This window comes from Bubalus bubalis, chromosome 3 (genome assembly GCF_019923935.1).
Source record: "Bubalus bubalis isolate 160015118507 breed Murrah chromosome 3, NDDB_SH_1, whole genome shotgun sequence".
NCBI classification, from domain to species: Eukaryota; Metazoa; Chordata; class Mammalia; order Artiodactyla; family Bovidae; genus Bubalus; species Bubalus bubalis.
In genome coordinates this window covers 8,560,266-8,576,332 of record NC_059159.1, presented here as the reverse complement: position 1 = coordinate 8,576,332, position 16,067 = coordinate 8,560,266, and the positions used below count along the sequence as shown (strand labels likewise).

At 46.8% G+C, this 16,067-nt stretch overlaps 1 protein-coding gene across 1 annotated transcript in view; it reads right to left on the bottom strand.

Moving 5' to 3' along the window:
* SEC14L1 (SEC14 like lipid binding 1) overlaps positions 1–14,430 on the bottom strand; it is a gene marked incomplete at its 3' end in the record, with an annotated part of 43,726 nt that extends 29,296 nt beyond the window's left edge. The window contains 2 exon segments of the mRNA XM_045164758.1: positions 11,771–11,863; positions 14,277–14,430. Coding sequence (XP_045020693.1) covers positions 11,771–11,833 — 63 coding nt within the window.
* Positions 14,431–16,067: the final 1,637 nt, after the last annotated feature.

The window sequence follows — 16,067 nt, the reverse complement described above, 5'->3', positions numbered from 1 at the left end:
TTCCAAAACTATTTCTAATCCATAAAACTTTCTAATAGCAAACCGAGTATATGTGAGAATAAAAATAGCAGTTTTGCATATTCTTCTTCAAATGAAGTTGGATTTGGCAGAGCGCTGTTTCCCTTTTCCAGAGTGTAAAAAATGAGTCCGTGGACTTCAGAAGAGCATTTGGTGTTCCAGGGACTTGCAGCTGTCAGCTTTTATAGATGCCATGTGTTTGCCCACATAAAAGAATGTAATGAGCTATGGAAATATTATCCGGCCTCATGAACCAGAATAAAAGCGCCATCGTCAGAAGGCTGATAGCAGGAGTCGGTCTATGCATCAGGAAAATATCTATCAAGCACCGTTTATTAAACGCCTATTACACAAGTTGTGCCTCCCGGACCGTGAAGTGCTCGTTTCTGTTTTCTCTACCACATCCCTTCCTTTATGGTGGGAGCCCCCCAACAGTGCATCCCCCCAGCTCATCGATCTACACCTGCTCTCAGATGCTGTTCTTTCTTTGTTATGAACTAATGGCAAAGGCAACCGTGAGATGCAAACTAGAGCTGTATCTTGAACAGGTGGAACAAAATACAGCAGTTGAATTCAAAGATTAAAAAAAAATCTATAGAGATGTGCACTTATTTTTGGCTGACATAATAGTCAACTAGACTTTAAACAATAAACACAACAGCCAAAAAGTGGAAACAGCTCAACTGTCTACCGTTGAAAGAATGGATAAACAAACTGTAGTGTGTATACACACACACATATAAGATTATTCAACTTTAAAAAGGAAAAAAATTTTGACATGTTACAACATGAAGGAGCTGTGAGGACAATATGTTAAGTGAAATAAGCAAGTCACAGAAGGATAAATATTGTGTAATTTCTCTCATAAGAGGTACTTAGAATAGTCAAATCTATAGAGACAGAAAGTAGAGAGGGGTGGGGATGGGGAGTCAGTGTCTAATGGGGACAGAGTCTCCATCTGGGAAGATAAGAAAGTTCTGCAGATGAATGGTGGTGATGGTCATACAACCTGTGAATGTCCTGTAAGTGAAAGTGAAAGTCACTCAGTCGCGTCCGACTCTTTGCAACCCCATGGACTATACAGTCCATGGAATTCTCCAGACCAGAATACTAGAGTGGGTTGCCTTTCCCTTCTCCAGGTGATCTCCCCAACCCAGGGATCGAACCCAGGTCTCCCGTGCTGCAGGCGGATTCTTTACTGGCCGAGCCGCAAAAGGAAGCCCAAGCATACTAGAGTGTGTGGCCCATCCCGTCTCCAGGGGACCTTCCTGACCCAGGAATCGAACCAGGGTCTCCTGCATTGCAGGTGGATTCTTTACCAACTGAGCTATCAGGGAAGCCAAATTGTACACCTGGAAATAGTTAAAATGGTAAATCTTACGTATATTTTACCACATGAAAAAAAGAGTATAAATCTTTTTTTATACTCCACCTGAAAATGAGCAAGTAAAGCCACACAAATGATTCAGTTAAGACAGGCACATGCTTGTTAACAGAGTTTTGGTATCACTATATAAACTCGCAAAGAACAGTCTGGAGAAGCACATACAGCAAAGAGCCTCCTTTTAGTACACGCTAAATCCTTCTAGAGAGAGTATAATTAACGAGTCTCTATTACACAACCTGTTAGAAGAATCTATGCTTTCGAAGATTTTCAAGTAAGGAAAAGTTATAACTGAAACCAATTTTCTTTCTTCCTACTCCATTCGGTACACATCAAATTAAGGACATCCAAACCAGTGGTCCTCCAACCTGTGCAGGCATCAGAACCGGGGCTTGTGAAACCCAACTGCTGGGCCTGCCCCGGACATCCTGACGCAGCTGAGAGTAAGAATTTTGAACCGTCACAAGTACATCCCAGACCAACTCTGTGTTAAATGAAATAAAGATACGATGTGTTTGGGGAAGAGCTTTCTAAACATTAATAGCATAAATACTGCAATACAACTATCTCTTAAATTTACTTCTTAAAATATATACCTTGCAGCTTTTAGTTCTGAACTTGGTTTTAAAGACAGATATAGGCGCTAAACCAGGCAAAGAAACACATTTTACCTACTGTTACAGACTAACTTACTCAATTAAGAAAAAGGGTCATGTAATAAGCAACCTCCAAGTTTAAAACTATAGAGACAGAAAAAAGAAAATCAGAATACCATTCTATCAGAGTCAAGAATTTTTAAATGAATTTTATGTTCTGTAGGAGAACCACAGAAAGGAAGTTTTTTGGTCGCAAAGAGTCAGACATGACTTAGTGACTGAACAAATTCATCACTATGGGAAAAAAGCCACTCAAACACTAAGTAAAACATAAACCAGGATACATTTTTCAGAAAACTACAGGAATTATAAGCTTCAGTTCACTGAACATAAACTCTATTTTACTCAAAACCAAACTGCATCCGATTCCTTCAAAACACAGTATACGTAGTAAATTCAACCAAAAGAATATGTTCCAATGTGACCTTTTGTTAAAATTTTCGCTCCCAGAAGCAGCAGTAATGGCAGAAGCGAGAGTGTGCATCTCAGGACTGGCTTATTCTTCAGACAAATCCATTTCTGAGGCTTCTCTGTAGGCTCGGGAGAAAAAGCAAAACATTCTGGTTCCCACCCTGAAGATGCTTGTGTGAAAGGAGAGGTGACAAGCTGCAGGGACCAGCCAGGCGACAGGGGCACAGCAGAGCACAGGGCGGGAACTCCTCCGAGCACTGACCTGACCGGAGAGGGAAGGACGGAGAAGGGCCCTCCAGCACGAAGTCAGCAACACACGCACACTTGGGGACGGCCAGTAACCCCAGAGACGCGACTGCGGAGCACGGGGGGTCTCGCCTGTGGAGACGAGGCTATGAGGAGGCTTAGAAGCCAGGACGGAGCCAAGGCTCTGAACTCATCTTGGAGGTGGGGTGCAGCCACTTGAGAATTTTAAACTAGCAAGCGATGCGGTCAGACGTCCAACTGGGAGACTCGGAGGCAGCAACCCTAAGAAAAAGCGAGTGGGGCAGACAGGGTTGGGATGCAGGGTCCAGAGGACGTGAAGGAAGCTGTGATGGAGGCTGAGCCCACACCATCAGAGGGGACGATTCAGACCCAAGTCAACAGACACCCTGGATGGGCAAGGGTCCGGCCATCACTGGGGTTGGAGGGGTGGGGGCTTTCAGGGGTGCCTGGGCTCTGGGTCTGAGGGTCGGCACATGGCGGTGGCATTCCTCAGAAGCAGCAGTTCAGAGGAAAGGCAGAGCTTTTCAGAGGAATTCTATTGTTTTTAACATGCTTGCGTGCATTCTGTTGGGTGTGCTCTTTGTGTGGGCACGAGGAAGGGTGGGTACTGTTCAGACCTACTAAGTCTGCCTCGGAATGGCCAGGTGGGGCTCTCCAAGCACGGAGCTGGCTAGACGCCTGGAAGCGCCTGTGTGTAGGCTGAGGGTGAGCCCTGAGAGCTTTGGTTTATAAACTGACAGTTGAAGCCACGGGTTTAGATGAGGCTGGCCAGGAAGGGAGGTCGGCTGAGAGAGCTGGATATTCATAATACAGCATTAACCACAAGTTAAAACTGTGACATCCAGAAAACACAAAACTAGTTGAATAACTAGGGGGTCTTGAAATAGCAAAACAAGTTATCATTAGAGGAAGAGCCCATCTGTACCCAAGGCAGCATGGAGGTGAGTCGAATAAGGAGAAAAGCAAGGGTGACCAGGGGGAGGGTCAGAGACCCAGGAGGAAGAGAACCACCGCCAGTCATCCAGTCAAACACGGGAGACATTTAGGAACCGGATGCTTATCACTCACTCAGATTCGCACTATGCATGTGAACAGTGCACTAGGAATATACGAATGCAAATCGTATATTGTAGGAGAGAGCTATGAAATAAACATGGCAGATTTGTGAATGGAAAAAGGATTCAGCACACATCACGATATATACAGCAATTATCTTACAGGGTGATTAATTGCATAAATCTACATACATACATACAAAGACTTTTCTTTAAAAAAACAACAACAAATAAAACAAGGCCAGTACTCTCAAGATCAACTGTACCTTTCAAGGGAATTGTTACTGCAATACATGCCTTCTGTTGTAACATGTAAAATTATCCCACTAGAAGTACATAAAACTGTTTTCACTCATACAGATTAAAAATCAAGAAAGATCAATGATCACACCTGCCCATCAAAAATTCTCTCCAGTGAATCTCTCTGGGCACTGCCCAAACCAGACTGACATCCCCATCCAGGGCTGTAAAGCAAGAAGCATAAACAAAGGACAGGCCAGGGTGCCTGGGACCCCTCCTTGCACCTCGGTGGTCCCCAAGCGCTTACCACGGACGCTACATAGGGAGCCTCTTAGTCAGATCTGCCAATAAATGAACTCCCTTCAACTGCTCTCTATAAACAGTAGGATCAACGAAGTGCGTTTGGAAAGACCCAGTTTAATTTGAAAAAAAAATGCTTTGCATCCTATTTGCAACTCAAAACTACAAAGGATAATCGCTGGCTTCAATATCTATCAGCAATATCAGCAAATGTTTAGACAAAGCTGCTAAAAAGTAGCTGAACTGACTGACTTGAGGTCTGTGACTCCTCCCGGTGCCAACTGGCCGTAATGAACAATTAAATCAGCAAAATGTTAAGGTAATTGAAAAGGACAAATGACCCAGTTTCTGTAACAAAGCGATGACACGAAAGGAAACAAAGGGAGAGGAGGATGTGAGGGAACAGAGGAGGCTAAAGAAATATAATAACTGAACGCTAAGGTTTATCTGAAGGAGGATCCAAAGAAGGTTAAAAAAAAAAAAAGACATTGTGTTAGCAGAGAAAGTCTGAACATGGATTTGGGACTGGATGATGTCAAGGAATTATTAGTCCTCTTCTCAGATGTGATAATGACACGGTGGTTACTTTTAAAAAGAAAAAGGTCCTGGCACTTCCCTGGTGGTCCAGTGTAGGGGACGTGGGTTCAATCCCCGAATGGGGAACTAAGATCCCACAAGTGCACCAGAACTAGAGAGAAGCCCAAGTGCCACAATGAGAGACTTCACGCAGCTAAAGACATATTTTTTTTTTTTTAAAAAGTCTTTACAGTGCAAGGTATGTTTCAGGATGAATTAACAAGATGCCTGAAATCTGCTTTTTATATATACCAGCAGGAGGAAAGCGGAAAGAATAAACGAAACAAACCAGCAAAACGGTGATGCTTTCGGAGCTACGCCATGGGCAAGCCGGCATTCATCAAACTTTCCTTTCTACTTCTGCATACTTGGTTTCTAAAATACAAGGTTTATCCTTTTCTTTTTTTTTTTTTTCCTTGACAAAAACAGGCAAATCAAGAAGGCAAGGAGCTGAATCAGATCCTGCTTTATTTCTTGAAATAAGAACCACTACTGAACCACGGCTGTCTTCACTCTAGCACATTAAAAGTAATTCAGGAGGCATAACGTGTTGGGAGAGTGGGTTTAGAAGAGAAAAAGCCTGGTTCTGCACAAAATAGTGTGTGAAGGAAGCACAATGATTGCTCATTGTCAAAGCTGAGTACATTTGACCACATTCCAGGTTTTACTAAACGGAACAGAATTTACACTATGGCATTCAAAAACTTGATAAATGAAAAGAGTACAATCTCCCTCACTATTAATAAACTGACCAGGATCCTTAATGTATCAACAGAAAAACTGGATTGTTTCTCTCCACTTCTAGACTGAACAAAACTTTTTAAGCTGGTGACCCCAAAATGAAGACTGCTTATTCCTTTGAGTAAAAATAAATTCTACTGCATACTAGGCTGACTGAAGATATACCTATACCTCCATTAATGAAAAAGATGTATTTCAATAACACACCTAATTGTCAGAAACTTGGAAAGCATAAAAGGCTCAGGGATAAAATCTAGGATTAGAGGCAGAGAACATGCTTCGAAAAGAAAAACAAAAGATGGAATTAAAGTATTTTATAACTAAAATAAAGGTACAAACCAAATACGCGTGGGACTCAGGTCAGAGGAAGAGAACAAAATCAGGAAGAGGGGTCGGGGGCTCCCAGTATCTTCGGGCAAGGAGGAGGGGCGGATGGGCACATGGGGCTTCATGGGGCAGCCACCTGCCTCGGAGCAAGAGGACAAAGCCAGATGGGCTCCAGCAGGACCAAGGAACAGCCCGGAAACGGCTGCACGGGGTTGGGGGGTGGGCTCTACCGCTCAGATTTCTGCGCACCTTGCCCTCACCCTAGAAAGAGCAGACTGGACTGCATTTGGTGTACACCCTGTTTAGACAGCGCTGCGACACACAAACACACACCAGGGCCCCCCACGTCTCCCCAGCTGTCCTGATGCATAAACTGAATGGAAGAAGTAAGGTTTACATATATACAAAGGTCTATTTTAAAGAGACACATTCATAGTTCACATGTCAACAAGTGACTCTGCTAATTCATTTCACCTTGCATTTGGGCGTGGCACAGGGGCTGGCTTTCAGAAAGGGAGGGGGGAGGCCATGGATGTTTCCAGGTCCTGCTTCTCCCACTGGCACGTCTATGGTCTGCTTAGTTCTACAGACCTCCCAACAGTCTAACAAGTGACCAGCCTAGTCACCAGGTTACAGAGCAAGTCTGCGGCAGGGCCCCACTCTGTACCCAGAATCACAGCAAATCTTCTCCTTTCATCCTCTAAGTCTCGTAGGAAGATATGAGATATCTGAGGAAAGAGGAAAGGAAGGAAAAAAACCAGAGAACAAAACAAACCAAAGGAAAGCAAGAGAATGAGAGGAACAGAACCAATGCTGTTGTGGGAGCCACTGGTCAGCAAGCGCACGCTGAAAAACAGAGCTTTTTGGTTGCTCAACCTGTAAAAGCATACCACTTAAACTACTACAGAATTTGTCAAATGGGTTCTGCGTAATTTATGATGGTGTTAAAAAAAAAAGCCAACTTCATCACAAAAGGGCTCTGCTTTTCCAGGAGGCATCGGTTAACTGAAGGCTCGCAGCATGCTACTTCTCTTCATGGAGAAAACACAGAGCCCTCATCTGAAGCAGATCACAGATCTGAGCTTCAACCGTCAGACCTAGCTCCCAAGTCCTCCCACGGAAAGATCAAGTGAGCAAATGGACACCAGCCGATCAAACATATCTGAGTGCCTACGTGTGCTTGGTACCAACACTGGAGGGAACCAGGGAAAAACACAGTCTCTGCCCTTGAGGAACATATACAATAGTTAGAGAGCAATACTCGGGCACCTTGGAGAATAAAAGAAACCACCTACCACCACCTGCCACTGACTGCACCATGAAGGAGGAGAGAAACACGAAGGGCTTCGTAGCTGCCATCAGGGCAAGGGGTGGGCCAGCTAAGATCAAGATTAGATGGGGTGAACATCTAAGGCAAGGAAGGAAGTGTCGAAAGGAAGCGGGTGGGGGGCGGAAAAGACACCGTGGCAAACAGGGACAGCACAGAATAGATGGAAACATTCACGCTGGGAAGTCGGCACAATTATGAGATAAGCTTGAACAGGGAAGGCAGGCTACGAAGGGCCTTGGAGAAAATGCAATGCGGTTTAGAACAGATGTGACTGATAAGAGCGATCACTTTCCCGAGGGCTGACAGGCGGAACCTGTGTCCAGCAGGAGGATGCAGGCCCAAAGGGAGGGGCGTGAGTGAGAAAGGACAACTCTGGGTACCCCCTGAAAGCTGGACTGGAGGTGGCACTCAGGAGAGGGAGGCAGACAGCTGTGACTCGAGGGCATCATCTAGAAGGTGCATTGGCTAGGGATCCACACGGCCAACAGGGTCTGGGAGCCCAGGACAGGGTGGAGAGAACAGGGGAACTCGGGGAGTGGACGTGAGCAGAGCTGTCGGGTGACAGGAAGCCCGTGGAGAAACAGGGCTTGGGATTGCCTGGCAGTCCAGTAGCTGAGATTCCACGCTCCCAACGGAGGAGGCCCAGGGTTCGATCCCTGGTCAAGGAACGGGATCCCACATGTGAATTCTAATAAGAGTTCACATGCCACAACTAAAGATCCTGCATGCTGCCAGGAAGCCCAGGCAGCCAAAGAAATTAATAAATACAACGGGGCTGCACAGGAGAGCAGCGGGGCCTCTGCCATCGCGTGTTCCAGCAGTCCAGGGGCAGCCGTCCCGCTGAGAAACGCATCAGACACCGGTCCTTGCCTCCCCGCCGCCGTGGCCACAGAGGCATGGCTCCCGGGTCCTCCTCTCCCTCAGTCTCACCTGCACCCTGACCCCACTTTACACCGCACACTGACCTCTGCTCCATGGACTCACTCTCCTCTGCATCATTTGTGAAAGGCCAAGAAGGCCAGGAGGAAGGAAGCCGGACCTGAAAATGTTTACGCTCTGAAATCAGTGTTTTATCTCAGAACTTTCCAAATGAAACACTCAAATCCAAGCATCTCAGAACCACACCTGCCGCCCAAGTCCCTTCTCGGCGGTCACCTCACTAGGCCAGGGGAGGCCACAGATATACCAGCGGGTACAAGCGACCGGAATGTCCTTCACCGATTAAGCTCTCCTCCCACAGGTTGGGCAGAGCAGCCCAAGGAAACATTTCTGGTTGAGCCTGGAAAGGTCACTCTTCAAGGACAAGAACCCTCCCCAAACATTCCAGGATACACATTCTAATAAAAAGAACAGCAAACTCTACCCCAACTACCTGCAGAAGCTCTCTCTTCTCTGAGCCTCAGACTCCTCACCCTCAAAGGGGGCTCAGCCGGGGCGCTTCTCAACTCACCCAAGCACCAACCACTGTCTCTGGGCTCACATCTGACAACAGAACGCCCCTCAGAGGCCACAAATGCCTGCTCAACCACCTTCACTTCAGTTTTGCTTGTTTACCATTAACTCGTAGATGATTTTTTAATTCTATCAAGTATACTGACCCCAAAACAAATGGTAGATTGTCGTGAAATCAATCAAAACAATTAACTTACTTGATACCCACAGTGGACCTACTACTGACACAGGCACTTCCCACCTCATATTCTGGTAATTCTAAATTACAACAGAACTCCTGGTTAAGACAAACAGAGGCTTTAAGTGGACGGCATGACGTTTCCTTCCACGGTCGTCACAGGACCCTGTAACTCAGGACTTGGATCACCTGTGAATACCACAAACTGACCACCTGACGAACACTTCTGTCCGTATCACTCGCTGGGACTACTGAAGCACAGTCACTTTTGGAGGGTCTCAAAAATATTTCTGTTCAAATTATAGTTCTGTTCTTGCATTAACTGAATGTCTCTTTGGTCACTCTGAATAAACTGAAAAGAATATTTTAGAGAAACTCTTTTGTACTTCTGTTTTTCCTCAATAAGAGAAAAATCAAGCAAGGAAAACACTGCAGATTTTATGTCGTACAATTACAGTGAGAAAAGCACAAGGGACACCACAAAAATCACTAGACTGTACCTTCTAGTTTCTACCTAAATCTGGAGGGGAAGGGGTAATAGATTTCATTTTCAAATTAAAAAATAATTTCTTCCAAGTCAAAAAATTTTACTACTGCTTAAAACAGAAGCGAGTGAAAAACCAGTTAAGTTTAAAAGATTGAGGGGTGGCTGAGAAGTTCAATTTCAAATTCTTCTGTAAATCCCTGCATAAATGTGACAAGGCAAACTATAGCATTTTGAAAACCGTAAAGAAAGGAAAATGTGGAAGCTGAACATTAGGTAAGCAAAATACTTTTTTATTATCAAGTGTTTGCCTAAGAGACCTGCCTTTGCCTCAAATGATCAGGGTCGCAGCAATATTTAAAAATCGTTTGTAACATAAGAGAAAACGTAAGGCACCAGGTCCCATGCCTGTCCTCCACCCTGGAGCATCTTCCAGGCTCACTGTCCTCCACTGCCCCACACTAATCTCCTAGCACCACCAGCCCCTGCCAACCAGAAAGGGACAGGTGACCAAGCCCCACAAGGAATCCACAGGCCAGCCAGCATCCTGGGACCGGAGTGGGCAGCAGGGAGGATCAGATCAAGTATCTCTAGAATCTGAACCAGGAAATGCGAAAAGAATTGTTCACTTAGAAACTGAAAGAAGGCAACAAGAAATGCCACAAAGTCAAACTGGGGCCAGAGTTCTGACCAGCTGAAAAAGCATGTGAGCTGAAGCCACAGGAGAGGAAGGTAGGAGAGCGTGAAGCAGCCAGTGGCGAAGGGGTGAAGGGTGAAGTTCCGGGGACAACTGCTGCTGGGAACACCCTCCCTCCACCCAAGCCAGGTTCCTGGAGTTCAGCCCGTGCAGGCCCACATTCCTGGATTTCTGCACAATCCCATCACACACAGCATGTGTTCCAACAACAATATCCCCCCTCTCAGGCCACAGTGGATCTCTGCTCTTTATGACCAAACGACCCACCCAGCAAACAGGAAGCAAGCCTTCCTGGTAAGCCATTAACATAAAACACTGAACAGTCCTAGGACTGAAGGAAAACACAGAAGCAAATAATACCCACCCCCACCCCCCACACACAAATCTCACACCTGGCAGAAAAGGGGCACCAGGGAGCTTTCTGAGGTAAAGGAGGGAATGGTTCTGCATCTTGACAGAGATTCATGTCACTCTCTGTCAACACTGATCAAACTGTAAACCTAATGTGATCATTTCACTGTCTGTAAATTACACCTCAATTTAAGAAACAGACGCCCTAAGTCTAAATTGTTCCCTTGAGAGGACTTGAGTTTTGTTTTCCAAAACTAAATTGATCTGGATAAATCTCACAAATGATGCTGAGCAGCCAGCCAGATGCAAAAACACTTGAGCTTTTGTACACAGAACAGACACAGAAATTCATCTCTGGTCAGAGTCAAAATAGGGGCTAACTACAAGGGACCAGGAGGAGCTGAGGGTCTCTCATTGGGCTGAAAGGCTCTGGTTCAGACTGGCACTTTCATCAGGGTGTATTTCACGAGCAAGGCGTCCTCCAGTCATACATTACACCTTAACGGTAACACAAAAGAGACAGGGGAGGAAAAGGAGTTGTTGTTGTTCAGTTGCTAAGTCGTGTCTGACTCTTAGCGAAAAGAACTGTTCACATAGAAACCGAAAGAATGCAGTAAGAAATGTCCCAAAGTCAAACTGGATCGAGAGCCAGGGTTCTGACCAGCTGAAAAAAGCACAGGAGCTGAAGCCAAGGGAAAGAATACCTTACAGTAATCTAAAAGAGATCGGAAAAAGTTTGTCTGGGGTTTTTTTTTGGCCTCTAATTAAATTACTATTTCAAGCCAATCTCTTTAGGTAAATAACAAAGAAAATTAAGACTTTTACTTTCCCCATTTGTGGAATTCTTATATGACTCAAGAATTTAATATTAGCGGAGGAAGCTCATTTCAGCATAGTCCTTAGAATCCTGGAAATTAAGGTCCATCCTTCAGTGTTCAGCTTCATATAGTGAACTCACCCTCAATCTAAATGAGCAGCAGAAGGAAAAAACCACTCTCTACATCCCTTTTCTACTTAAACAAACAAAAAAGGAGCAAAATCCAGAGGAAGAATTATTTAGTCACAATCCCACTTCTGTATTTTCAAAAGGAGAATTGACTGAAATTCACACACAACCCTGAGATGAATTAAAAAAAAAAAATGCAGATTTTGATTTTCAGAGACTTATAGTTTAAAAACAATTTCACAAACTTGCTAAAGTTCATATGCATAAAAACAGAATATGTAAAAGTGGAGCAACAGATAATCAAATTTGGACACCTAAGAAGATAAGATGCAAGAGAGAAAACTGAAAAGTACTTACAGCCATAATTAGTTCAAAGGGGTGTTTATACACCCTCACTGGTGACTGGTATTTTTGCACCATGATTGCAATAAAACAGCAATCCTTTCACACCTGCAAAACACAAACATTTGTGATAAATAACCATGATATGGAAAAAATTTGCATTTACACAACATACTACAGTCTTCCTTAGACTACAGTCTAAGGAACCTCAATAGATCACAATTCTATGCACACACAAGTCAAAAGATGATGCTTAATTATACAAGGGCAAGGGAAGGCAGGAAGACAGGAAGAAAAGGTGAAGAAAGTCCAAGTGGAGCGAGGGAAGGAGCGCTGGTCTGAGGGCTGGAGGACTCAATTACCTTACCAGCCTCACCGCCTCTCCTGGGGCCGCCCTGGGTGCTTTCCAGCAAGTGAAATGCCGAGATTCAATTATTCTAATAACCCATACAATTAGTTCTTGAATCATTTTCTCTTCAACTTCCATGAGAAGCCAAATAAAAATGGTGGCACTTTAAGATATTAAGCCCAGAACACACAAAAATACAAGTGGAAAAAAAAATACTATTGTGTCTTAAATTACGGGATACTCCTCAAAAGCTATTTTCAAAGGAAACTTGTCAATCTCCATTTTCTAACTACACAGGCTACAACAACTTCAGGGATCAGTCTTCAAATGGCAGACACTTCAAGCCCTCGGGCTAGAGGCTCCACTGACTTTTTCAGCCTCAAAGAGCTGTAATATCAGGAAGCAATCAAGCCTCCTTTACCCGTCAAGAATCCTTCTGCCAGGGGCACATTCAGAGGCTGGCCTCAGCCTAAACTGGATTTTTCTGAAAAACATACTTTTATTTGGAGCCCTCTATGGGACTTGACTTTCCTATTTAAAAGGGAGGAAGAAAAATAAATCCAAAGAGCCTACCTGTCCTGCTTAGGATAATCATTAAGAAAGTTATTTTATGCTGAGTAAGATGAGAGGATATTCAAAAGTACAAAACGGAATATCCTCAAGGAGCCTAAAGCCTAGCTGTAACAAAAGAAAAAATTACAAAGGTATATTTTATTTCATATGATTCCTACCCATATTAATTACATTTAAAAAGATCTGGAACTTCCTCTGGTATGTTTCACATACCTCTCAGAAAGACCAGGTTCTGGCAGCAAACAGCTACATCTGGCAGTCTGAAAAACTGCTAAAGAGTAACTCGGGGCGACCTCAAGCAAGTCATTTGACTTTTCCGGGACTCAGATCCACCTCTGTGAAGTGAGGTTCAGGGTGAGATAACACTGTAAGACTTCCAGCTCTAAAATCAGGAATGAAGTGAAGCGGCTGGCTCAGTCGTGTCCTACTCTTCGCGACCCCATGAACTGTTAGCCTACCACGCTCTTCCATCCATGGGATTTTCCAGGCAAGAGTACTGGAGTGGGTTGCCATTTCCTTCTTCCGTAAGATCTTCCTGACCCAGGGATCGAACCCGGGTCTCCCGCATTGTAGGCATATGCTTTACCGCCTGAGCCACTTCCGTCTGGGAAGTCTTAAAATCAGGAGACTCGGAGCCAAAACTCCTGAATCCACCACAATCAACTGGAATGCTGTCATTAATCTTGATTCTGGGACTGGCAGGTCCTGGTGCGCTGGGATAGAGTTCTGTTTAGTTTTGCCAACCTGATAATGCTGGTACACAGCAGGAATTCGATAACCTTTCAAATTTTTAACTAGTAAAATTTAATTTTAGGGTATCTCCCACAGAAAGAGAGGATACTTACTGGGTATATAAAGGGGTTGTAGGGCCGGGGAGAGAATGTTTAAAAAAAAAAAAAGAGGAATGCGCAGTTAAGACTCCCGTAACACCCATTCGGGATTCCACTGCCTGGCAGAACCCGAAGCGACTACGCGCAAGAACCTGGTAATTCCCGAGCTTCTGAACTGCCAGTTCCCAGCTTCGGATGCTCTGGTCTAAACCAACGTCCTACGTGGGAATCCGGAGTTACAACGGCCAAGCGGCACCGTGGACCCGGGCAGCCCTCTATTGCATGACAATTGGTGCTTTAAAATTAGCCAATGGCCGGACTCAACGAGTCCACCCCAAACAGGCTGGAGGGGCGGCCGGGCCCTCGGCTCCATCTGGCGGGGGGCGGGGGGGGGGGCGTTCCCGACGCCGCGGTTTCTCGGGCCCCCAGTCCCAGGGAGACCCGGGGAGATGCACCACGGGGGCCGGCTGGGAACCCAAACTCCGCTTCCCCCAGGAAAAGGGGGTCTCCGGGGTGGGAAGATCGGAGGTGATGGGGGCGAGGAGGGGGCGACCCAATACTGTAGGAGCCTCACGGGGGTTGGGGGGGAAGACGGGGCGAAAGGAAGGCCCGCTCCCGACCCGTGCCGCGGAGCTGAGGCGAGCCGAGCCGAGCCGAGGGGCCGGGGAAAGGTGGGCTAGGCGGGGAGGCGGCCGCGAGAGCCCCGCGCCGCCCGCAGGGGCCGGGCCGGGGGGAGCGCTCGGAGCCCGCCGCGGAGACGCGCGCCTACCTCTCGTCAGAAAAGCCGGGCCGGGGACGCGGGGCGACCGAGGGCGCTCATGCCGGCGGCTCCGTGGCGCCGTCGCCGTTCCACTGCCGGCCGGCCGCAGCTCCGCCGCCGGTTCCGGGGAGTGGGCCGGGCGGGGGGGGGGGGCGGCGGGGGCGGGAGCGGGAGGGGCCCGGCGAGGCTCGAGTGGTTGTTACGGGTGACGGGGAGGGCGGGGCCGGGAGGCCGGAAGGGGAGCGCGTGCGCGAAGGCGGCCGAGGGGCGGAGGCGGGCGCGAGGACGGTTGCTAGGGAGGGGGGAGGACTGACAACGGGGACCCAGCCGAACTGCGCAGGCGCCGACTCCAGGCTGGCGGACGTGGGCGGTGCTCCGAGCCGGTGTTCGCCCAGAGGCGCTGCGGGCCCAAGGCGCCTGGCCCCGCCCAGGGTTGCGTCAGGGGGCGTGTCTTTAGTAAGGGGCGGGGCCCACGAGTAGCCCAGCGGAGGTGGCCGAAACAAACGAAAAAAAAAAACCGGCGGTGAGCCGAGACCCGCGGGAGTTCCGCTGACTTGAAACTGGGAAGTCTGCGAGGCATCAGAACAGCTGGGGCCTTCCGGCTTTGCCGGCGCCCACGGCCCTGGCTAGGCCCCCTGCCCGGAGGCCCTGCCCCTTGGTCAGATCGGCGCAGGAGCCTCTCCGAGCTTCCTCGTTTTTTGTTGACTTCTGCAGTGCCCTGACCACATTCTCGCCGAGTAATGCAGATGAGACAAATGCCAGGACTGGGGAGGGGCTGGGTGGGACCCAGCAGCATCTTGTCATCACGTCCAGGCTGTGCAATGGAACTAAGCCAAGCGGATCTGGCGTTTCAGCGACAGCTCCAACTTCGAAGCACAAGTGTGATACACACTGAGACCTTTGGGGGTTCTTAAGAAGAGCTAATGACTAGAGAGGGACAGCACGCACGTCCACCCACACAACAAGGCTGGTTTTATAGCCAACATACAGTTTCTCCATCAATGTCACTGTTGTTCCGTTCCCATTAGTCACCCTGGGTGGCTGTACATTTGACGCTGCCAGGGCAGAGCCCATTTTTGGAACTGTTTTAGAGTTCCCTTCAAGGCCAGTTTACCAGTCACACAAGAAAATCATTCATTACTTGATCACACCTTGTTTTTCAACTCAAACCATCATTTTCCAACATGATCACCTACCCTGCTTACTAGATTCATCTAGGAACTGGCTCTTGGCCTGTTTGTAAAAATCACATCCACGTTAAAAGATGCTGGGAGAAAGAGACAACCCAGTAAACAACAGCACTTATGAAATGGTCTCACCCCAGAATTGACCCCATCTGATAAGGCTCTAGATGCAACCACAAATTTACAGGAAATAGAGAACAGAGCAACATGTTAAATGACACCAAGGGGGAAATTATCAGCCAAGCATTCATCATGGGAAATGCTGCATGACAAATACATTGTTTATCAAAGTACAATGGAAAAAAACAGGATAAAGGCCACACTATACATCAAAAGAGACTGAGGAATTTACTAAGTCATACACTTATAATTTGTGTGCTTTGTATGTATATTTATACTTAAATGAAAATTTTTTTCACATATAAAATTACTTTCTTGAAAAATCCAAATTGTAGAAATCCTCACGTGGACTTCCGGTGGCCCAGTGGTTAAGAATCCACCTGCTAAAGCAAGGGACACAGGTTCCATCCCTGGTTGGGCTAGATCCCACAAGCCTGACCTAGATCACATGCCCATCCCTGAACCAGTCTTTTGATCCAGAGGGCTCAGTGTCCAG